Source organism: Aulostomus chinensis, chromosome 2 (genome assembly GCF_037954235.1).
Source record: "Aulostomus chinensis isolate RoL2024-O1b breed Wild chromosome 2, RoL_Achi_v1.0, whole genome shotgun sequence".
NCBI classification, from domain to species: domain Eukaryota; kingdom Metazoa; phylum Chordata; class Actinopteri; order Syngnathiformes; family Aulostomidae; genus Aulostomus; species Aulostomus chinensis.
Window position 1 is genome coordinate 36,208,927 of NC_141321.1, and position 23,031 is coordinate 36,231,957.

The 23,031-nt window shown below is 40.5% G+C and overlaps 4 protein-coding genes across 4 annotated transcripts; 2 read left to right on the forward strand and 2 right to left on the reverse strand.

Moving 5' to 3' along the window:
• The first annotated feature begins 772 nt into the window (after window positions 1–772).
• On the forward strand, window positions 773–4,055 carry LOC147269867 (chymotrypsin B-like). The gene is made up of 7 exons (XM_086196159.1): window positions 773–1,609; window positions 1,939–2,042; window positions 2,128–2,207; window positions 3,014–3,095; window positions 3,175–3,355; window positions 3,480–3,613; window positions 3,806–4,055. The coding sequence occupies exons 1-7, from the start codon at window positions 1,558–1,560 to the stop codon at window positions 3,965–3,967; spliced, it is 795 nt and encodes a 264-aa protein (XP_086052285.1). The 5' UTR covers window positions 773–1,557; the 3' UTR covers window positions 3,968–4,055.
• A 5,602-nt stretch (window positions 4,056–9,657) lies between these two features.
• Window positions 9,658–11,899, forward strand: LOC147269868 (chymotrypsin A-like). Its single transcript, XM_086196171.1, has 7 exons — window positions 9,658–9,720; window positions 9,853–9,956; window positions 10,080–10,159; window positions 10,250–10,328; window positions 10,412–10,592; window positions 11,233–11,366; window positions 11,738–11,899. Exons 1-7 carry the CDS (start codon window positions 9,669–9,671, stop codon window positions 11,897–11,899), a joined length of 792 nt encoding a protein of 263 aa, XP_086052297.1. The 5' UTR covers window positions 9,658–9,668.
• Window positions 11,900–12,387: 488 nt separating this feature from the next.
• agrp (agouti related neuropeptide) lies at window positions 12,388–13,613 on the reverse strand. Its single transcript, XM_086196185.1, has 3 exons — window positions 13,475–13,613; window positions 13,116–13,213; window positions 12,388–12,579 (listed from the first exon to the last, which is right to left on the reverse strand). Exons 1-3 carry the CDS (start codon window positions 13,611–13,613, stop codon window positions 12,388–12,390), a joined length of 429 nt encoding a protein of 142 aa, XP_086052311.1.
• A 1,936-nt stretch (window positions 13,614–15,549) lies between these two features.
• On the reverse strand, window positions 15,550–22,714 carry LOC147269870 (uncharacterized). Its single transcript, XM_086196421.1, has 3 exons — window positions 22,675–22,714; window positions 21,544–22,401; window positions 15,550–15,578 (listed from the first exon to the last, which is right to left on the reverse strand). The coding sequence occupies exons 1-3, from the start codon at window positions 22,712–22,714 to the stop codon at window positions 15,550–15,552; spliced, it is 927 nt and encodes a 308-aa protein (XP_086052547.1).
• Between the last annotated feature and the right edge of the window lie 317 nt (window positions 22,715–23,031).

Sequence of the window (23,031 nt, forward strand, 5' to 3'; positions counted from 1 at the left end):
ATCTATCTATCTCTCTATCTATCTATCTATCATCTATCTATCATCTATCTATCTATCTATTTATCTATCTATCATCTATCTATCTATCATCCATCTATCTATCATCTATCTATCATCTATCTATCTATCTCTCTATCTGTCTATCATCTATCATCTATCTATCATCTATCTATCTATCTATCTATCATCTATCTATCATCTATCTATCTATCATCTATCTATCTATCATCTATCTATCTATCATCTATCTATCTCTCTATCTGTCTATCATCTATCATCTATCTATCATCTATCTATCTCTCTATCTATTTATCTATCTATCTATCTATCTATCTATCTATCTATCTATCTATCATCTATCTATCTATCATCTATCTATCTATCTCTCTATCTGTCTATTATCTATCTATCATCTATCTATCTCTCTATCTATCTATCTATCATCTATCTATCATCTATCTATCTATCTATCTATCTATCTATCTATCTATCTATCATCTATCTATCTATCATCTATCTATCTATCATCTATCTATCTCTCTATCTGTCTATCATCTATCATCTATCTATCATCTATCTATCTCTCTATCTATCTATCTATCTATCATCTATCTATCTCTCTATCTATTTATCTATCTATCATCTATCTATCTATCTATCTATCTATCTATCTATCTATCTATCTCTCTATCTGTCTATCATCTATCATCTATCTATCTCTCTATCTATCTATCTATCTATCTATCTATCTATCTATCTATCTATCAATCCATCTATCTATCTGTCATCCATCTGTCTGAGATCCTCAGTTTTTCCAGCTCTCAGGCAGTTGACTGCTGTCTATCAGTGTGTGAACACAAACACACTCTCAAGCTGCTGCTGACAGGACCAACATGATCACATGATCAATAGTTTTACAGTGTGGTTTCACAGAAACATACTTAATAGTTTTATTAGTTGTATCAAACATGATTGAATGATACACAAAATGATTGGTGAATGATTTGTAAAATTAGGATTGAAATACTAGTTTAATGGAAACTTCATAAATAGATTAGTTTCATGGAGACATGATTGATATCTTAGCTTTTTTTAGAATCATTATTCATAGATTAGTTAGATAGAAACGTGATGAATGGACTATTATTATAGAATCATGACTTAAAGGTGTTTTTTATGGAAACAATGGATTAGTTTCATAGAAATGTGAATGATAAATTAGTTTTATAGAATCATAATTGATGGATTAGTTTCATAGAAACAGGATTGATTAGTTTTTCAGGAACACAGTGTCTGATAGATATTTAATGAACATTATTTCAATAAAAAGTAGGTGGTCTGAAACTTGCTGCTGAGCTTCTGACATGTGGAAGTTTCAGCCAATCAGAGAGCTTAGGGGTTGGGGCGTATGAGCCGTGAGAACGCTGCCGCTGCTTCAGGCGTGATAGCCAGCTGACAGTGGGGCTGAACAAACCAGTGATTGCTGTGATTGGCTGAGGCCTGGCAGGGTTCAGGGATAAAAAGGCAACACTGGCCCTCAGCATCATCATCGTCACTATGGCCTTCCTCTGGATCGTGTCCTGCCTCGCCCTCATCAGTGCCGCCTATGGTGAGACGCCGTCAGAACGTAATACTGTTTAATTTAAAATCATCATGACTGCTGTGGTCTCTTCACTGTAGCTCCTTCAAGTTCTAGGAAAACAGGTTCTCTCTATATCTTGAATCAAGATGAAAGAAAATCACCTCTTAAAATGAGAGATTTGGATTTGGTGCTCTGTTGGATTCCGACTGCCTAATCAACTCTGCTGGAATCCACATGTGAATTCTTTTCCATGAGGCTCCTTCTTATGATCTGGATTGTTTGAGAGAAATGTTTAGAACCCAAAGGAAATGTGGAATATTCCTTTAAATGGATGGTGTTATTGGTTGTCCTCCCAGGTTGTGGTACACCCGCCATCCCCCCCCAGGTGAGCGGCTATGCCCGCATTGTCAATGGTGAGGAGGCGGTGCCTCATTCCTGGCCCTGGCAGGTGTCACTGCAGGTGAGTTAGCTGACCTCCAATAATGACCTTCTTCTTCTCCTACACTCTTGTCCTTCTGCTCAGTGACCTCATGTTTGTCTCTTAGCAATCAAACGGCTTCCATTTCTGTGGAGGATCTCTCATCAATGAAAACTGGGTGGTGACGGCGGCTCACTGCAACGTCAGGTCAGTACATCCAAGATGGATGATTCCGATAACTCATTCAAGGAACTCCTTCCTGCAATGAAAATCGCCGTGATGATGATTTCAGAGTCAGTCTGGAAATTATATTCAACAGCTGAAGTAGTATTCCAACTGGTTCCCTGAGTATATTAATCGTAAAAACACCTCCCAGATACATAGTTTCATATTCCAACTTTACTTTCAGGTGCTGTAACAAAGCCTAGAATCTGAACCCTTCTGACTTGTAAACTGACACTGACTTGACTTTAAACACAAAAATGTGAAATTTACAAGATAAAGAAAAAATGATAAATGTTTAAAAAATACATTCATAATTGAATAATTTCATGTACAGGTTTCCTGATAGTAATGTTCTTTTCATGTTACTTTAGAATATCAAGGACAGTTTTCAATATCTACATCTATATCTACATCTATATAGATCTATATCTACATATATAATTTATAAGTGTATATCAGAGAGTCAGATGACTGATACTGAGATGTTTTTTTTTCTTTTTGAATTCTTAATATCTCTTGATGGTAGTGAGATCATTTGAGGAAGATGGTGAGAAGCTACACCTTTTACAGTATCGTTTCATGACACATGTTCTGAGAAATCAGGAAAGGGTTTGTGGTACTGGCTTTCTCCTCCAAAAACCTACAACTACCAGGAGGCACTGAGCTCCAGGGTCCCTCCATTGTTGTCATGTTGATTGAGCTGCTGCCTGTCATGACATCATGGCAGACAAGCAAGCTGCTATGCAATCTTTAGATGGAATGACATCACATTTCCTGTTTCCTGTCAGGACCTACCACCGTGTGATTGCTGGCGAACACAATAAGGGCTATGGCTCTAACGAGGATGTCCAGGTGTTGAAGCCTGCCAAGGTGAGAAATGCATTTGCCAATCAGATTTCAGGACACACCACATGTCCTCACTAATAACTTCCCCTGGCCCTCTCCCCAGGTGTTTACTCACCCCGGTTGGAACCCCCGCACCATCAACAATGACATCACCCTCATCAAGCTGGCGACACCAGCCCGCCTGGGGACCAATGTGTCCCCGGTATGCCTGGCTGAACCTACTGATGTCTTCGCTGCTGGCATGACCTGTGTCACCTCTGGCTGGGGTCTGACCCGCTACAACGGTAAGGAGTTGCTCTGCCAAAACCACATCATACAAAGAGCAGCCACCACACAGACAGCAAAGCTCCGAGGCAAGCATTTTGAGAGTTTGATGGATAGTGTGACAAAGTTATATGTCTCCCACAGCTCCCAGTACTCCCAACATGCTGCAGCAGGCAGCCTTGCCCCTGCTGTCTAACCAGGAGTGCAAGAGACACTGGGGCAGCAACATCTCTGATGTGATGATATGTGCGGGAGGAGATGGAGCCACTTCATGCATGGTGAGGCATCACACACCAACCTGTCACCCGTCAACAGATTTTAACCTACATCTTAATCTTAATCCTTCTTTCTGATTTTGATTTAAAAATGTATGATGCATTTGACTAGAGTGAATAATCACTGTTTTTTTTGCATTCATAAACGGCACATTAACCCTTCAATATTCATTGTTTCCTGATGTTGTGTTTCAGGGTGACTCTGGTGGTCCTCTTGTCTGTGAGAAGGCCAATGCCTGGACTCTGGTGGGAATAGTTTCCTGGGGAAGCAGCCGCTGTTCCACATCCACTCCTGCTGTCTATGCCCGTGTCACTGAACTCCGCGGCTGGGTCGACCAGATCCTTACTGCTAACTAAAGTGTCCGATTTTGAGGTGCTGCTGGTACCCTGTTGATGCCACAACACTGACTGAACTGGCATTTTGTGTGGATGACAATAAAATCTTTGGAACATCAGTGATTATTTGTCTCCTTGTAACTACGCACATCATGACACAGCATAGATAAAGTGAACATGTACAGAACATAGAACACAGAATATTTCCAGCACACATATCTTTGCGTATTGAGTTGGGGAAAGTTCCCTGGAATTTGACAATTTCCGCACCATGATGACGGGATAGTGCATGAGTTCACAATTTGCAAAAACATGTGGTGTGTGCATGGCAAGAATCGAAGCCATTTTACTGAAATAAACACATATTATGCTTATGATGAAAAATATGATTATTTTGAATAAACATGCATAAATATTAAAAACACAATAACACATCTATTTACAAGAACACACAGCTATATACATATGTCAAATGGGATTTAACCCTCGTTATAACCCTGAGAACTCTTCTCTGCCAAGTGCATCTTTCCAGGCTCCGACACTGACGTGTAGCAGTCACTTCCTCCAAGTCAGCCACTTGTCTGCTGGATCCCATCCCAACAAGCCTCCTTAAGGATGCCTTCCCTCTAGTCAACACTTCTATATTAAACCAAATTAATCTTTCCTTAGTCACAGGTTATGAGCCACAGGCCTTTAAGGTGGCTGTCATCAACCCTTTACTTAAAAACCTTCTCTTGACCCAGATGTGTTAGCCAATTGTAGGCCGATATCCAACCTCCCTACATCTCCAAGATCCTTGAGAAGGTTGTCCTGGAGCAGCTACATGAACATCTGCACAGCAACGAGCTCTTTGAAGCCTTCCAGTCTGGATTCAGGGACACCATAGCACTGAACCAGCACTGGTCAGAGTCTCTAATGATCTTCTTACAGCTTCAGACAGAGGTCTTGTCTCTGTCCTTTTGGACCTCAGTGCTGCATTTGACACCATCGACCACAGCATCCTGCTACAGAGACTAGACCATGAAACTGGGATTAAGGACCTGCCCTAAAATGGTTTAAGTCCTACTTATCTGACAGGTTTCAGTTTGTTCATGTTAATAATGACCATTCAGAGTACAGCAGAGTCACATATGGTGGACCACAGGGTTCAGTTTTAGGACCGATTCTCTTCCCTCTTTACATGCTCCCATTAGGTGACATAATCCAGAAGCACTCGATCAACTTCCACTGTTATGAGGACGACACACAACTCTACTGGTCGATGGAGCCAGACGACACAAGCCAGCTTACTAATCTGCAAGACTGCCTGAAAGACATTAAATCCTGGATGTCCTCTAACTTCTTACTGCAAAATTCAGATCAAACTGAGGTCATCATGTTTGGACCTAAACCCCTCAGGGACACCTCTCCAACCAGATCACTACTCTAGATGGCATCACCCTGACCCAGAGGACAACTGCAAGGAACCTTGGGGTCATTTTTGACCAGGACCTTTCCTTCAGCTCCCACATAAATCATGTGACCAGGACCGCCTTCTTCCACCTGCAGTATCGCTAAGATTAGGAATATCCTTTCCCAGAGTGATGCTGAGAAACTGGTGCATGCATTTATCACTTCTAGGCTGGACCACTGCATCTCTCTCCTGTCAGGATGTCCCAACAACTCTCTAAAGAGTCTCCAGCTGGTCCAGAACGCTGCAGCCAGGGTTCTGACAGGAGTTAGAAGAGAGAACACATCTCTCCACTTTAGCTTCTCTCCTTCCTGTAGGATCTAGAATCCACTTCAAAATCCTTCTGCTGACTCATCAGGCTCTCAGTGATGAAGCTCCATCCTGTCTGAAAGAGCTCATTAGTCCCTACTGTCCCACCAGAGCACTCCGCTCCCAGAATGCAGGTCTGTTAGTGACTCCCAGTATCTCTAAAACCAGACTGGGAGGTAGAGCCTTCAGGTACCGGTTCCTCTACTGTGGAACCAGCATCTCTCCATGAGACAGAGAGGCAGACACTTTAACTACGTTTAAGTCCAGGCTTACGACCTTCCTTTATGACAGAGCCTTCAGTCAGGACTGGTTCAGGTAGCTCTGAACCATTGATAGCTATGCTGCTACAGCCTGAGACTGCTGGGGGACACATCAGGTTACATGGAGCCCTCCCCTCCTCTCCTCTCCTCCCCTCCTCTCCTCCTTGGTGTCTCTCAGTCTCTCTGTGTTTCCACAGATCCACCAGAGCTCCATCTCTCTGCCCCAACCGCCGCCTGCATCGCCCCCTCCCCACTTTTATTCCCTACTGTTACACCGGCCTGCGCTCCCCTTCCATGAACCAGTCTACCATCCAGTCCCCCATCAAGCTGGCTTGCTCTCCCTGCCTCCCCTCCCATGAACCAGTCTACCATCCAGTCCCCCATCAAGCTGGCTTGCTCTCCCTGCCTCCCCTCCCATGAACCAGTCTACCATCCAGTCCCCCATCAAGCTGGCTTGCTCTCCCTGCCTCCCCTCCCATGAACCAGTCTACCATCCAGTCCCCCATCAAGCTGGCTTGCTCTCCCTGCCTCCCCTCCCATGAACCAGTCTACCATCCAGTCCCCCATCAAGCTGTCTTGCTCTCCCTGCCTCCCCTTCCAGAAGCTTCCTTCTTCAACTGTTATTAACATTTCCGTGTTTCTCACATTCTGTGTTATAAACTCTTTTCTTCTCTGTACCAACATCTCCTGCACGTCTGTCCCTCCTGGTGAGGGATCCTCCTCCCCTCCTCACCCTGAGGTTTCTCCCATTTTTCCCTGTTAAAAGGGTTTTCTATGGAGTTTCTCCTTAGTTGATGTGAGGCTCTGAGGGCAGAGGATGTTGTTATGATGCTATGAAGTCTGGAGACAAACTGGTTGGGAAAACAGGCTACAAAGAAAACTGCCTTGCCTTGCTGAGTAACCTGACCTGAACCTGAACCGATCTGCACGTGCGCATTTACAGTCGACTCTGTGAGCAAAACGCATGTGCCTATGTTCTTCTGTTTACTTGGAGAAAGTTTGGAGAAGGATTTGAGAAGGAAAATTTTCCTATCATTCAGAAAAGGAAGCACTGTCATGCTTCTACTAGACACCCTGTAGGAATTTGCAGTGATCAAAACTGGATTATGGACTTAATTTGTCATGGAGAAAACATGATAACCTAAGAATCAGTGAGATATGTTGTTCTTCTCTATAATGTGCTTGAAAATTATAAGTGAAATAATGGTGTAAACAAACATGGTAACTTATTATTTTGCAGTCTTTTATCAGTCTAGTTATGAAAAGTTACATTCGATCCACAAGTATATGCCTCATATCATTGTAAAGCTCAGTTTCTAACCTTTCATGTGATGTGTGCCATATCTGTCAGATGAAGGATTCACAAGTTATTTAGATGAGTGTAAAAGGAGTGCACATCAATGCACAGATTTGCAAAATTGTATTTATGATTAAATTCAGTTAAATTTAAAAATTATTCTGTAACAAATAGTTGAACACAAAAATAAGTGATAAGTACCACTGTAAAGGTGCAGCTATGCAGGTTTCATGAGATATGTGTGTGATATCCGAATGCTAAGAATGTGTGTCACGCACGTTATGTGAATGGGTCCCTAAGGGTCAAAGACTCTTAACCCCTTGCAGGTGCCTGCCTCTTAGATGTGGTATATGTGTCACTGTTATGTGGTTGCATTACACAGCACTTTAAAAATAAAATTAATCACGATAAGATAAGATAAGATAAGATATACTTTTATTCCCCCCATGGGGAAATTTTCCCTGATGATTCCGAAATCAAACAGGTGCAAAAAGGCAGTGACAGTTCACAGAAGCAAATATGGAAAAAAGTATACAGATGATGTATAAAATACACATATTATATGTATATATAATATATTATAATATGGGATAAAATAATTCATGTGTCTGTGGTTCTCCTTGGGGGGCTGACATAGTACCTTATAGAGGTCATGAAAAAGACTTGCTGACTCAGCATTCTACTGCTCTGTCCAGCTTTCTAGACCATCTGTGTTTTCAAGGGAGAGCTCAGATGTGACAGCTGATGATCTTGCAGCAGTGACAATGGTGGCTGGTATCAAGCCAGCACATTAAAAAAAATGTGAAAAGACTTTTAATGAACAAATGACCAAGACTTCTGCTGACTTATAAGGCTCTCAATGATGAAGCTCCATCCTATTTGAAAGAGTTCATTAGTCCCTACTATCCGACCAGAGCACTCCGCTCCCAGAATGCAGGTCTGTTAGTGATTCCCATTATCAATAAAAACAGACTGGGAGGTAGAGCCTTCAGGTACCGGTTCCTCTACTGTGGAACCAGCATCTCTCCATGGGTCAGAGAGGCAGACACTTTAACTACGTTTAAGTCCAGGCTTAAGACCTTCCTCTATGACAGAGCCTTCAGTCAGGACTGGTTCAGGTAGCTCTGAACCATTGATAGCTATGCTGCTACAGGCTGAGACTGCTGGGGGACACATCAGGTTACATGGAGCCCTTCCCCCCTCTCCTCCTCTCCCCTCCCCTCCTCTCCTCCCTGCACATTTTTGGAACTGTCACTACCACTACTTGTTGCACTTTGTAGTTTGGCCTTGGTGTCTCGCAGTCTCTCTGTGTTTCCACAGATCCACCAGAGCCCCAACCGCCGCCTGCATCGCCCCCCCCCCCTCTTATTCCCTACTGTTACACTGGCCTGCACTCCCCTTCCATGAACCAGTCTACCATCCAGTCCCCCATCAAGCTGGCTTGCTCTCCCTGCCTCCCCTTCCATGAACCAGTCTGCCATCCAGTCCCCCATCAAGCTGGCTTGCTCTCCCTGCCTCCCCTACCAGAAGCTTCCTTCTTCTACTGTTATTAACATTTCCATGTTTCCTCCATTCTGTGTTATAAACTGTTTTCTTGTCTGTACCAACATCTCCTGCACGTCTGTCCGTCCTGGGTGAGGGATCCTCCTCCCCTCCTCACCCTGAGGTTTCTCCCATTTTTCCCTGTTAAAGGTTTTCTATGGAGTTTTTCCTCAGTCGATGTGAGGGTCTAAGGGCAGAGGATGTTGTTATGATGCCATGTGAAGCCCTTTGAGACAAACTGTTTGTGAAAACGGGCTCTACAAATAAAATTGCCTTGCCTTGCCTTGCCTGACTACATGCGATTGTCTTTGAGACAATAAAAGAAGTGAATGTCTGCAACAAATGGATCAACTGCTGTCTACATGTAATGACTGAATACATGTTTTTTTTTTTAATCAAAGTTGAGGTTAGAGTCAAACATGGTTCCACAGTATTTATATGTCTCTAAAAGTAATAAAAAAAATCTCTATGAAAACCAATCATATCAGTTATTAACTCCTTACTTTTTGTCACATTCAGGTCCAGGTAGTTGTCATCACATCGCTGTACAAATGATGCTAAGTTGAAGCCATGACTAGATTGAGCCCCCTGAAGAAGTGACAGAAAAGAAGAATCAACAGAAAAGGGTTAACCCTATGGACAATAGACAACATGCAGTTGGAACAGTTTGAACACGTTTCTGGATTCTGATCACCAGATGTGTTTCTGCTCAGTCAGGTGGAAAATCAGCTCCACCTGTCCAAATTCCCAATGTCCTCTGATAACATGTCCTGCCTTGCCACATCCCCTCTTGTCCTGTCCTATCACATTGCTTCACAGCTGTATAAAAGCCCCTCATGCAGACTGAGCAGTCATGATTGAGCCATGGCTTTCCTGTGGATCCTCTCCTGCCTCGCCTTTGCAAGCGCAGCTTACGGTGAGAAAAATTGATTGGCTGTGAGCTGTCAGACAATGATGTTTGATAATAGATTCTGCTGCTGAAGATCAACAATGAACCTACACAATAGTTTGTGAATGATGATGATGATTGTGATGATGTTGTCATCAGGTTGCGGTATTCCCTCCATCCCCCCCGTCATCACCGGTTACTCTCGTATTGTGAATGGCGAGGAGGCAGTGCCTCACTCCTGGCCCTGGCAGGTGTCCCTGCAGGTACACACACACACACACACACACACACACACACACACACACACACACACACACACACACACACACACACACACAAATACTTTGGACACACATTAAATATGTTGTCTTACTGGCATTTATCAGGATTATACTGGTTTCCACTTTTGTGGTGGCTCTCTCATCAACGAGAACTGGGTGGTGACGGCGGCTCACTGCAATGTCAGGTGATAAACCCTTCAAAGAGTCCTGTCAGTCACCACACTGGTGTTGTCTTAGGTGTGATTCAGATCACACAAAATTTTCTTTACCCTCAGGACGTCCCACCGTGTTATTCTTGGAGAACATGACCGTTCCTCAACCTCTGAAGACATCCAAGTTATGAAGATCGGCAAGGTGAGCTGATGAGCAGCACCATTTCCTTTCTCTCAATGATTACGTGCATGTTCACTTGTTAATTTCCATTAATGTCCTGTTAGGTGTTCAAACACCCCCGTTACAACGGCTTTACCATCAATAATGACATCTTGCTGATCAAGCTGGCTAGTCCTGCCCAGATGAACATGCGTGTTTCCCCCGTGTGTGTGGCTGAAACTGGAGACAACTTCCCTGGAGGCATGAAATGTGTGACTACTGGCTGGGGCCTGACCCGCCACAATGGTGAGAACATTCACTACAACATTTAGGTCTTAAAGAAATACTATATTTTAACAATCCTAAAATAATAATGTGTAATAATTGTGTTCCTGAGCAAAATTAGGCTGCTTGTTTAATTGCTGGAGTTATCTCTGTCTTCGTCAGCATCAGTACGGTATTGTTACACAATTGTTCATGTCTGGGGTTGAGAAGCCAGATGAGGGCGTCTCCTAGTCACTGCACTAGTGCCTCCTCTTGTTGCTTCAGGCAGGAATAACATGGTCCTTCCACACCACATCTTCTTAGTGAAGCCTCTCACTCAGAAAAAAATGCAGGTGATGACCTCATATGTGATGGGGAGAAGCAGGTGGTCATCCATGGTGGTCCTCAGGGTGGCAGAGGGGGTGATCAATCAGCATGACAGTGTAATATGTCAATACAGAAGGTTTCTTAAGAAACAACATCATTAACAAATGGGTCCATGGCTTCTTAGGAGCCAACTGTGGGGTGCAGAATATATTAATGTTTGACAATTTAACCACTTGGGGCAGTGTTCAGTATGCTGCTGTAACGATGTAAATTTCCCCACTGTGGGACGATTAAAGGTTTATCTTATCTTACCTTATCTTATTTAACATGTCTGATCATGACTGTGGTGTTGCAGCTCCTGACACCCCTGCGCTGCTGCAGCAGGCAGCCCTACCCCTGCTGACCAATGAGCAGTGTCGTCGTTTCTGGGGCAACAAGATCAGCAACTTGATGATCTGTGCTGGTGCCTCTGGAGCCTCCTCCTGCATGGTGGGTCATAACGACACTAATTGAAGTCAACCCATGACACAAAAAGTTAACATATCAAAAAAATCAATCTAGATACAATTGATCGATATATTAATCAATCAGTGTAAAAATGAATATATTAATACATATATATGAACAATGGTAGTGTAATAATATCGAGTACACAACTCGTTTGCATCCATATTTTACTTCATACTGTAAACTAAATAACTAAATATCCTCTACCATGCATTGCCCAACCCCAACTCCTTTAAAAGAAATCATAGAATTGTAGAATAAATATACAGTCTTAACTGGTACATTTATTACAAAATTATAATAATTATTTGTTAGTTTGCTGTTAATTTATTGTGCATTTTATTATTTTCAAGGGTGACTCTGGTGGACCCTTGGTCTGTCAGAAGAGTGGAGCCTGGACTCTGGTTGGTATTGTGTCCTGGGGCAGTGGAACCTGCACACCCACAATGCCAGGCGTGTACGCTCGTGTCACTGAGCTTCGTGCTTGGATGGACCAGACTATCGCTGCCAATTAAGAAGTTACCACTTTATCAATGATGTTCAATAAAGATGAGAATCTGAAATGTATCTGTCATTGTAGTTTGCTTACATTGACCTTTTAAACTGAGTTTAATCACATTATGAATTGCCATTTTTCAATACTTGTGTGTAAACACTTGTTAAAGTTATCTGAACATCAGCCAAAAATATCTTCATTTAGAACAATTCTAGTCCAAGCAAGGTTCCACAGCTTGCTCAGAGTCAACTCTGATTTTAGACCATGAAAAAGTTAAAAAAAGCACTGACTTGTAGTGACGTGAGGTTTATGGTGAGAATTTAAATGTTGCTGAACGGAATCAAATCATGGACCACAGTGATACCTTCACATGTTGTGTCCTTTTAAAATTACAGACAGACAACATTTGGCATTTGAAAATATATTATTTTATTCCAACATGTCAGAACATCTGGATCCATGGTAAGGCTTTCTGCAGTTGTCACATCTGCAGACAGTGGCACTCTGTCAGGTGCGTCTGGGTGGGCAAGCATGACCCACACGACGGCAATAACAGATGGCATTGAAGAAGCGGCAGTAGCAGGTGTCACAGGGGTCACAGCAGGGTAGTGGGAAACCTAGACATGACTGCTGATGAGGGATGCAACGGCGAGGTGAACGCATGGCTCGCCCTTGCAGCTGCAAGGCTGCAGATGAGTCCTGAGAGACAGGAAGAAAGCATTTAGTCAGCAGTTTCTAACCACTTATTTCAATCTGGCACTGCATAATTATATCCTGACTATAATGCTGATCGTCTATCCTCAGTGCAGCTGCCTGCTCCACGGGCAGTATTTCAGTAGCACTGTGTTTTACCCACCCAGTTTTGTCAACTTGCTGTTTTTCTTTATATTTTGTTATATCTTGGTTTATGTGTTTGTATGATGTGTGTGTAGATTGAGGTTACAGTGTGTCTTTTTATGATTGTTTATGCAATGAGATGTGTCCGTGTGGTTTCTTTCTGAAAATTGTCTAGATTCAGTATGCGAGTCATGTGCTCAATCTGCTTTGTTCAGCTTGATGCTCCCTCTGTACAGAGTAAAGCAGAGCGCAAAGAATGTCCTGAACATTCCTGAAATGCACCATGGTGGTTCTGATGGAAACCTACATTTTGTCTTGAATGATTATGATTAACCCTGGCTGCCACAGTAGTGGCATGGTACCTGGGCAACATGACATCACCCTGTTTGCATACCAACCTCATCGTAGGACCCGGCATCCATCAGGAAGTGATCCTCTGCAGAGCCAACAGGTAGGAAGGCAGGGTCATGCACAGGATCAAGAGTGTGGCTTCTCTCTGGATGATGGAAAACAGATGATGACACTAACAAACATTATGAGTGAATGGTGTGGGTGGGATGTGGCATCTGATGAGGACTGATGGAGAGAGTTCCTTAGTTCCTTAGTCTGCATGAGAGAGAGCTAAGCCATTGTGTTTGCACACTGCCATGTTTAATCATGTCATCAAAACCAGGCCATCCCTCCTTTTGCAAACAGCCACATACTGAGATGCTGGTTCGAGCTCTATGATTGGACAAGTGTTACTGATGTCACTGACCAATGTCAGATAGGAATGAAGGAGCAGTGTGGTGGGCAGCTGCTGGGTTGTTGTCCAGCCGGAGGTTCTCATGAAGTACAGCAGATGAGAAGCTGAGCAGAGAGATGGACAAGAGGCTGAGGAGAAGAGAACCAAACATCCTGCCACCATCAACACCAGGGTAAGAAGATGATGAAGTTGAATACCCACAATCCTCTGAGTCTGAAATCAGGAAAATGATCAGCAGAGTAATGAGGGACTCTGAAACCATTTAGTTTTGTCAATCAATATTTTAATATACTTTAAATAACTTTAATGAAACCAACCCTAACAGATCATGCTTTTCATTCAATAATAATTTTCACAAGTTCCTGTTTGTAAAACCAGTAGTGCAGCCATTTATAACAGTGCAAAAATCATAATCATCGCAGAAAAAAACGTATTCGTTCTTTTGCTAGAAAATGACACAGCTGTTCTACCTCTGTAACACCTAGTGAATCATAATTTATTGATGAGGTTCTGAGACTTTTTGATTAAAAAAACCCCATCTGTTTGGCTGGTATGTTATATTTATAGCAAGCATTTGATAGAATTCTTCACTTAATGCTTTCACAATTCTACTTTTACTTTTGCTACTACTACTACTACGACAAATAATAATAAAAATTAGAATAACAATAATGCAATCAATACAAAATATGTAGACTAACTGGATATGGAACAAGAAATTATCCAAATGTATCCTTGAAAATAAAGAATTTATGAAATATATTCCAAAATACTTTTCAGTGAAAATTGTTAAAATTGTTAAAACATTTGTCCCACTTAGTAAAACATGTTTTTCCCTCCAGTCTATATTCTTGTTGTATTGCACGATGCTGTGGACAAAAGCATCTCCCAAATGAAATTGTACAATTGTAGAGTTATTCATGTAATAATTTATTTATCAATCAATACTTTATATTACTCATACTATTTTCAGTTTTATGAATATCAACATTTTTATCAACTGTGTTCATAAGATTGTTGATATTATTACTGTTACTAACATGAGAATGACTGTTTTTATCACTGTTTACTCTCTCCCTGCTATCTACAAGTATTCCTGGCAATCCAAGTTGTTACTGTCATGCAGTAAAAGGCGCTTGTGGGCACCTTGGGACTGGATAGAAGAAATATCATGAGCTTTAGACCCAAGATCTTATCATTACAAAGACATGTTGTTTCATCTTGCTCTTCTCATCTGCTGCAGTGCGATGTTTCCAAATTTGCAAACCAATCCTCATTCAGTGTTGAAAAAAGTACTGGAACTTTCAAGGAAAGTTTTATATCCTCGAAAATAGAGGGTTTGTGCTTTGTTTCGTAATAGGTTTTGTGATAGTCATTGCACAAAATATTCTGTGTTCTCAAAAGTTGAGTGACAATTGTCCACTTTCAAAAAATGGTGTAAAGAAATTATTCATATTTTTTAATCAATTACTCTATTAATATTACCATAAAAGTTTCCATTCATTTTATACAGTTAAAGTTGAATAATGTCATGTGAAATCAGAAGGGAAAGTGAGAGACTCACCTGTCTTTCGCTGTGACACTGTAGTCTCCCGCTCTCTGACACCACCACAGGCCATTTATATGCCATGGAGGGGAAGGTCACATGACAGGGAAAAAGGCTCTCATAGTCTCCTCATCACCACCATGACTATCTACTTAAATGTGTGTGTGTGTGTGTGTGTGTGTGGGTGGGAGACTGTCTGCTGTGAACCTCAAGTTCTTCAAATGCCCCTCTGGTTTGCTGTTTTGCTTTGAATGAGACAATAAGTGGAAGTCTTATGGCCTTTTTCTCTGTGAAGGTAAATATGTCAACCCTAATTTTTAACAAAGTTTAGTGGAATTTATTGTCACAAAGGGAAACTTTTTGGGTTAGGTGGAGTACTTCTGTTGTCATGATTACGATAACAATGGTGCGCATGACCAAAATATGTAGAGTCTACAAGAGCGCCAAGTAAAATAATGAGAGCGAGGACAACAACACAACAGTTTCTTATTTAAGAGTGAAGCTGAAATGAACCCTTCACCTTCCTCGTCCTCTATGCTTATCACTTTTCCTCCAACTGGGGAGTAAGACCTGATGAGAACAAGTGTTACAGGCAGTTTCACCTTGATCCCCCAGCCAGGTGACAGTGGACACGTGGGTATTAGCCACTTGAAAAACATGCTTGTCAAAGACATCAAGGCATCCATGAGGTTGTCACATTCTATTCAGTCAGTTTTATCCACACTGCACCAAATGAATAAAAACTGTCGTTAAATTCTGTATTTTTAAATTCAAAGGGGTTCCAACAGGGTTTGATGCTCTTAGACAATTAGTTCAGGAGTTGACAACAAGACTTTATATAGGTCTACATTCTCAAAACAAGGTCTGAGAGCCCCAGATTCCTTGGGGGCCCCAAAAAGTCTTCATGTATTGCTGGGTTGTTTTTTTTTTGCCTCAGGGGTGCCTTTAAGTTTCCAGCTGACTTTTTATCTCACACATCATTTTTAATAATTATTTTGACCTTTGACGTACTAAAAAAAAGAAAAGGAAAAATCCAAGTAAATTTTAGAGCCCATCAAACATTTGAGCACAAGGAACTACAAGCTGGTTGTGGTCTAGGTCTGCAACACTTAAACTATGGTTTCCACTATGTTCTTAAAGACTATAAAATGACCATCAGCCAGTTGAGGAAAAGGAGGAAAATGAATTAGTTCTAGATCAATAAAATCCCTCACTTGTAAAATATGTACAGTGTTTTGAGTATAGCCCAATGTTGTGGATTTTCACTTGCTTTCTTCTTTGTGTCACATATTCTTTGATAAGAGATTCAGATTCAGAAAACTTGATTTATCCCTGTGGAAGGTAATTAAGGGAGCAGAGAGTGGTACAGTTGGTTACACAACAACAACACAGCGAGACACATTGGGTAAAGAAGTACAAGCAAGCCTATAACTCCCAGGGTTAGGAGCAGTTGCCTTGTAAAGTGCATGATAGAAGTGAAGTGCATGTTTACTTCTGTGGGATGTTCATTAGGTGGCACTCCCCTGATGTTTTTGCATTTAGGTAGGTCTTTTTATTGGAGAACATTGGATCTGCCGCTTTATCATGTTATCATCATTAATCTGCTGCTACATTAATCTCCTCTTCTTCCTCAACCACTGTCTACAGACATGGCGCTGATTCTCTGAACTGTGACCGGCTGATGATCTCACCTCTGCACTTAACTAGAAATCAAATCAGAGCTGCGGGTGGTGAATGAATGCTTTGAGGTCAAAATCCATCAACAGAAAATTAGTTTTTGAAAAAACAAAGATGTTTTGTCCTAATGAGTCTGAACAACAGCACTCAAACATTTCCTGTTTCAGATTGCTGTTTCCTCGGTTACAGCACAGGGTAAGTTTAGCACTGCAGCAGTAGAGGGCAGCATGGAGTATCCTCTGACTGTACTCAAATATTTTACATTTATAATAATCTTTTGATTTAAACTTGATTATTTGTGATATTTGCATGGATTAAGATTACTCAGTAAGTTCTATTTTCTGAGAGAAGATGTGCCTATGTTGCACTGTAAAAAATGTCCATGAAATAAACAGTAAAATACTGTAAAATCATGACATCAAAAAATGTAAACAAAATAACAGTGAAGCAGTGTTTAATTAGCAACAATTTGCTGTAAGAGGTTACTTCTTTTTTGAGTTTGTATTAGTCTAATTCTTTAGTTAAGTTATTTCTTCTTTAGTTCAATTCCCCTTATGTGATTTAATATAGATTTATTTATCTTATTTATATCCTTTTTGGACTTCATTTAAATCTTTTTTTTTAAACTTTAACCAATTATTTACTACTCCTTCTTGTCCCAATCCCTCTTACTTCCTTTCTTTCCTTATACTCCTTCTTTTCTCCTTTCTTTCCCTTGCCCTTACTTTTTCTTCTCTGCCTTCTGGGTCTACTGCTCCTACACCTTCCTTTCCCTCCACACTTATGTTTCCGTTTAGGTCCTTATTTGGCTTTTTATACACCCTTTACTTTGACTTTGTTTATCATTTGGCTGTAGTTTCTTTGGGTTGTTTTAATTTAGGTTAACACCGTGGGTAGTTAGGGTTAGGGTTAGGATACAGTGGGCATAAATTTAGATGAAAGAAGTAGGGCTGGGATAAATTAGAGTAAACAATAGAGGGTTAGGTTTAGGAATGGGGCCAGGGTTAGGCTAGATTTCAAATTGGTTAGGGTTAGGCAAGATCCCAAATTGGTTAGGGTTAGGCAAGAGGGTTAGGGTTAAGGTTAGGGTTAGGTTTTAGGGTTAGGGTTTAGGGTTTTGGGTTAGGGTTTAGGGTTTGGTTAGGGTTACATTTAGGGTTAGGGGTTAGGGTAAGGGATAAAAGTAGGGACCCTGTCCCTTCTCCCGAAGGAGGAAAAGAATGCACGGTACATCCCACCTCTGTTCCCCCCATATCCCTGACCCCACTGGGGTTGACGGTTGCGCTGTCTGCCCCTCCTGCCATACTGGACAACCGTCCAACTGTCTCCCATCTTATTTGTTATTGTTTCTTTTTTGATCACCAAATGAAATTATTTTTTATCACAAAATGAAATTCTTTGTTGTTTATTTTTTTCTTCAATGAACTAAAATTGTCTTTTTAATACCTGTTTTTAAATAAAATATTTTCCAATGAAATTATTTATGAAATTATGTTCAAATCAAAATCACTCCTAAACTAGGAGGAAGAAAAAAATTAAAAACCAAAAATGCTCTCCTAAAACAGGAGGGATCAAAAACAATATCTTTTTTAAAATTAATTTATTTATTTATTCAGATATTTATTCAGGTATTTATTATTTATTTATAAATAACTAAGGAAGGTGAGCCAAAAAAAATGACGTTTCGACCCGTATTGGGTCTTCTTCAGGTTCGGCACACGAAAAAAAATTGACTAGCTCAGTTGCAGTGACAATGTAGAGCTTTTTTCCCTTTGCTGTTCAAAAGAAAAGTGAGCTCTCTGCTCCTCTCTTCCCCTTATATAACCTCTGTTTGAATTAACCAAATTGATTTTTTTATTTTAGCTTAGAAATACCGTCCCTTTTACCCTTTTCCTTTTTTTTACGTATAACATAAAATAACCCATATATACTTATGAATTATGTTTTGAGATGATTAATTAACTTAAAATCATTAACCCTTTACTTAATTTATTAACCCTTTATAATTTTTTAACGTTTAGAATGTCCAATAAAGAATAAAATGAAATTAAAAAACGTTTTGTCTTATTGTGTTTCTTGACTTTTTAAACTTTTAAAACATACATTTTTTAACCCCATCAATGTCAAATGAATTAAGTCCTCTTGTTTTACCATGAATTTTAAACCCTGTCAATGCCAAATGAAGTTAAGTTGTCCTATTTGATGGGTTAGGGTTGGGGTTAGGGTTAGGGTTAGGGTTTAGGGAAAAGGTAAGAGTACCACCCCACCCAAAGTGGTGCACTTTGGAACCGTAAGGTGTAGGAGGTTGAAAGTTGGTGCATAGGGTTGTGATGGTCGGCGGAGTGATTGGTGAAAGTTTCAAGTTGATTGGAGCAAAGGGGAGGGAGTTATTGGCGAATAAGCTCCTATTTTGAGCTTGATTGGCGGTGCACTTTTGAGCTGTAGGGGGCAGAGTGCTGAGACTCTGGCTACCCCCCCCCCCCCAAATGTGGGCACGGGCTTTGCAACGAGCCTAGTCCCGAGTCTGGAGGATGTTCCGAGCCTGAGTAATGTGGATTTTAAATTCCCCCTCAAGTGAATGGGAGTGAGTGAAAAAACCCTGTCAATGCCAAATGAAGTTAAGTTGTCCTATTTGATGGGTTAGGGTTAGGGTTAGGGTTTAGGGTTAGGGTTAGGGTTGGGTAAGGGTTAGGGTTAGGGGGGTTAGGTTAGGGTAGGGTTAGGGTTAGGGTTTAGGTTTAGGGGTTAGGGTTAGGGTTAGGGTTAGGTTAGGGTTAGGGTTAGGGTTTAGGGTTAGGGTTAGGGTTTAGGGTTTAGGGTTAGGTTAGGGTTAGGTTAGGGTTAGGTTAGGGTTAGGGTTAGGGTTTAGGGTTTAGGGTTTAGGGTTAGGGTTAGGCAAAGGAATGGTGCCTCGTCCTCTCCAGCGAGGACGAGGGAAGGCACGGTCCTTCCCCCCGGCTCCCCTCCCCTCCCGGGTCCCAAATGAACCAACCCGGTCTTGCCCCTGGGGTCTAAAATCCTGCGTTGGACGGGAGCGACCCCTCCTCCCGTAACGCACCACGGTCCACCCTCCATCCTCACTGGCAAATGCCATGTTGAAAGTTGGAAGGGTGTTAACAGTTTGTAGTATTTATATTAGTCTTTTTTAAATTTTTTAAATTTTTTAAATTTTTTTTTTTTAATTCTTTTTTATCTTTTTATTGATTTTTTTAATTCTTTTTTATGTTTTTTTATATAGGTTTTTATGTACAAAAATGAAATGTAAAAAAAAAAAAATCAACTAAAAAAGACTCAAAAAGAGCTATTTATTTCTTGTATTAAAACACCAAATCAAATTCACGAATCAAATAAATGAAATAAATGAAATCAAAAATGTCCAAATGTGCCCTCGCGACGTTTCGACACTCCTGTGTCTTCTTCAGGCTGGGCACAAAAAAATGCAAAAGCCTCCAAACACCAGAGCATGCAATGCCTTCGATGGTCAGAGTCAGAATGAACTGAAAGTGAATATTACCTCTATTTATAGTGTTCCCTTTTGTTTAGTTAAAAAACAGTTTTCTTTAATACCAGTTTTTTAATTGTCTTTTATTCCCATTATTTAACCCTGTAGAAACTATGTAATACTCCAATTCTTCAAGTAATTTATTCCCCTATGAAACCCAAATTGTTCCTCGCAAATATTTTTAACCCCTTCTTGACCAAATAATTTTAACCCTTAACATGAACTCACCATATACAGTATGAACTTTTTAATGTATTTCATTTAATAAAGCAAATTATCATGGATTTATTTGTTTATTTATTTATTTATTTATTTATTTATTAACTGTTTTAACCCTTAACATGAATTCACTAACCTGCGACATGCATTATTTTTATACGTATTTATTTTTAACTTTGTAAAGTATAATTTATTTGCATCTGAACTTATATAATTATTTATTAATTTATTAATTCATTAAAGGAATTTGGTTAGGGTTAGGGTTAAGAAATTAGAAATTGGGTTAGGTTTAGGCATGAGTTTAATGGTTAGGGTTAGAGTGAGAAATTGGTTAGGGTTTGGTTTAGCAAATTAGGGACGGGATTAGGTTTAGGCATGGGTTTAGTGGTTAGATTTAGGCATGGGTTTAATGGTTAGGTTTAGGCATGGGTTTAGTGGTTAGGTTTAGGCATGGGTTTAGTGGTTAGATTTAGGCATGAGTTTAGTGGTTAGGTTTAGGCATAGGTTTAGTGATTAGGTTTAGGCATGGATTTAGTGGTTAGGTTTAGGCATGGGTTTAATGGTTAGGTTTAGGCATGGGTTTAGTGGTTAGGTTTAGGCATGGGTTTAGTGGTTAGGTTTAGGCATGGGTTTAGTGGTTAGGTTTAGGCATGGTTTTAATGGTTAGGTTTAGGTATGGGTTTAGTGGTTAGGTTTAGGCATGAGTTTAATGGTTAGGTTTAGGCATGAGTTTAGTGGTTAGGTTTAGGCATAGGTTCAGTGGTTAGGTTTAGGCATGGGTTTAGTGGTTAGGTTTAGTCATGGGTTTAATGGTTAGGTTTAGACATGCGTTTAGTTAAATATAATGAATTATTTTTCAAATTAAAAATTAAAACCATCTGGCTCTCTTGTCCCATTAATGGGATTCTGTCAAAGGTTTAAGTTTAGCTCTAACTAAAAGGTCCTTCAAATTCCTATTTTTCCTATAGGCTGAAACAATCCTATAATTATTTAAAATTCCTGAATTCCTCTGCATCAAATCAAAATTCTTTTTAATTTTAGAATTAAGCATTTTACCCACTGAAGAATACTGAGTAATTAACGGAACGATTGTTCTCGGTTGTACCAGTTTTTGTTCCCAAAATGTTGCCAAGCAACCTCTCAAAAAAGATCTTGAATACCCCCTTTTTCTCAGGGCCTGAAATAAAATTTGAACTGCTTCCCAAAAGTTCTCCTCTTTGGTACAAATTTTAAAAAAACGTAATAATTGAGACTTTACAAGTCCTCTGAATAAATGTTTGGGATGAAAACTGGATCTAAATAAAAGAGCATGTTTATCTGTTTTCTTAAAAAATACTTTTACATCCAGTCTCCCTTTCCCATAAAAATCTGGGCCTTTATACACTGTTGTGTCCAAAAAATCAATCGATCTCTGATTGATGTCATGCTTCAGTCGAATTGAGGGGTCATGTTGATTCAAGATTTCTATAAATTGTTTAAATTCCTCCTGAGAGCCACCCCAAACTCCCCATATATCGTCCAAATATCTACAATAATGGAGTGGTTTTATTGGACACTTTGCTAATGCCCCCTCCTCCCATTTGGCCATAAAAATGTTTGCATATGAGGGTGCGAACCGCTTCCCCATTGCGGTTCCTTTAATTTGCAAATAAAATTTATCATCAAACACAAAATCATTCCTGCTCAAATTTATTTCCAGCAACTGTAACAACTCCTCATCCGGTCGATTTGAACAGGGGTATTTTAAAAAAATGTTTTTAACTGCTTCTAACCCTGCTTTGATGGGAATATTCGTATATAAACTATCAACATCTAAAGTAAAAAACCATGAGTTAACTGGAATGTTCAAATTTTTAATGAGCTCAACAAAATGATAAGTATCCTTCACATATGCTGGATGACGGATCGATAAAGGGTTCAAGAAAAAATCAATATATTCGGCTGTGGCATAGGTTTCACTCTCACAATCCGATACAATTGGCCTTCCAGGAGGTACTTCAAATGGAACTGTCCATGTCTCAGGCGGTTTATGGATTTTTGGTAATATATAAAATCGTCTCTCCCTAGGCTCCTTTAAACCTTTCAAATATTTTGCTTGTTTGTGATTAATGAATTTTTTACTTTTTAATTTATCAACTAAACCATGAATTATCGGAATTGTTTGTAAATAAAGAGGTGTTTCTAATCTTTTGTAATATGTTTGATCCTCCAATTGTCTGGAAACCTCCAGAATGTATTGTTCCCTATCTAATATAACTACTGAACTACCTTTATCCGCCGGTTTTATAATGATGTGTTTGGCTTCCATGAGCTGTTTAATAGCCCAAACTTCCTCATTCGTCAAATTTGGTTCTTCCTGTTGGGTTAGGGTTAGGGTTAGGGTTAGGGTTTAGGGTTTAGGGTTAGGGTTAGGGTTAGGTTAGGGTTAGGGTTAGGCAAGGGTTAGGGTTAGGGTTAGGGTTAGGGTTAGGCAAAGGAATGGTGCCTCGTCCTCTCCAGCGAGGACGAGGGAAGGCACGGTCCTTCCCCCCGGCTCCCCTCCCCTCCTGGGTCCCAAATGAACCAACCCGGTCTTGCCCCTGGGGTCTAAAATCCTGCGTTGGACGGGAGCGACCCCTCCTCCCG

Coding starts and splice junctions, on each gene's coding strand:
- agrp (XM_086196185.1), bottom strand. CDS start 13,613: ATGTTTGGTTCTCTTCTCCTCAGCCTCTTGTCCATCTCTCTGCTCAGC. Junction 13,214..13,474: donor TTCATTCCTATCTGACATTG/GTCAGTGACATC, acceptor TCCATCATCCAG/AGAGAAGCCACACTCTTGAT. Junction 12,580..13,115: donor ATGCCGGGTCCTACGATGAG/GTTGGTATGCAA, acceptor CCTGTCTCTCAG/GACTCATCTGCAGCCTTGCA.
- LOC147269870 (XM_086196421.1), bottom strand. CDS start 22,714: ATGGAAGCCAAACACATCATTATAAAACCGGCGGATAAAG. Junction 22,402..22,674: donor TATAAAACCGGCGGATAAAG/GTAGTTCAGTAG, acceptor TTCCATTTGAAG/TACCTCCTGGAAGGCCAATT. Junction 15,579..21,543: donor TTCAAGATCTTTTTTGAGAG/GTTGCTTGGCAA, acceptor TGTTCTCATCAG/GTCTTACTCCCCAGTTGGAG.
- LOC147269868 (XM_086196171.1), top strand. CDS start 9,669: ATGGCTTTCCTGTGGATCCTCTCCTGCCTCGCCTTTGCAAGCGCAGCT. Junction 10,160..10,249: donor GCGGCTCACTGCAATGTCAG/GTGATAAACCCT, acceptor CTTTACCCTCAG/GACGTCCCACCGTGTTATTC. Junction 11,367..11,737: donor CTGGAGCCTCCTCCTGCATG/GTGGGTCATAAC, acceptor ATTATTTTCAAG/GGTGACTCTGGTGGACCCTT.
- LOC147269867 (XM_086196159.1), top strand. CDS start 1,558: ATGGCCTTCCTCTGGATCGTGTCCTGCCTCGCCCTCATCAGTGCCGCC. Junction 2,208..3,013: donor GCGGCTCACTGCAACGTCAG/GTCAGTACATCC, acceptor GTTTCCTGTCAG/GACCTACCACCGTGTGATTG. Junction 3,096..3,174: donor AGGTGTTGAAGCCTGCCAAG/GTGAGAAATGCA, acceptor CCCTCTCCCCAG/GTGTTTACTCACCCCGGTTG.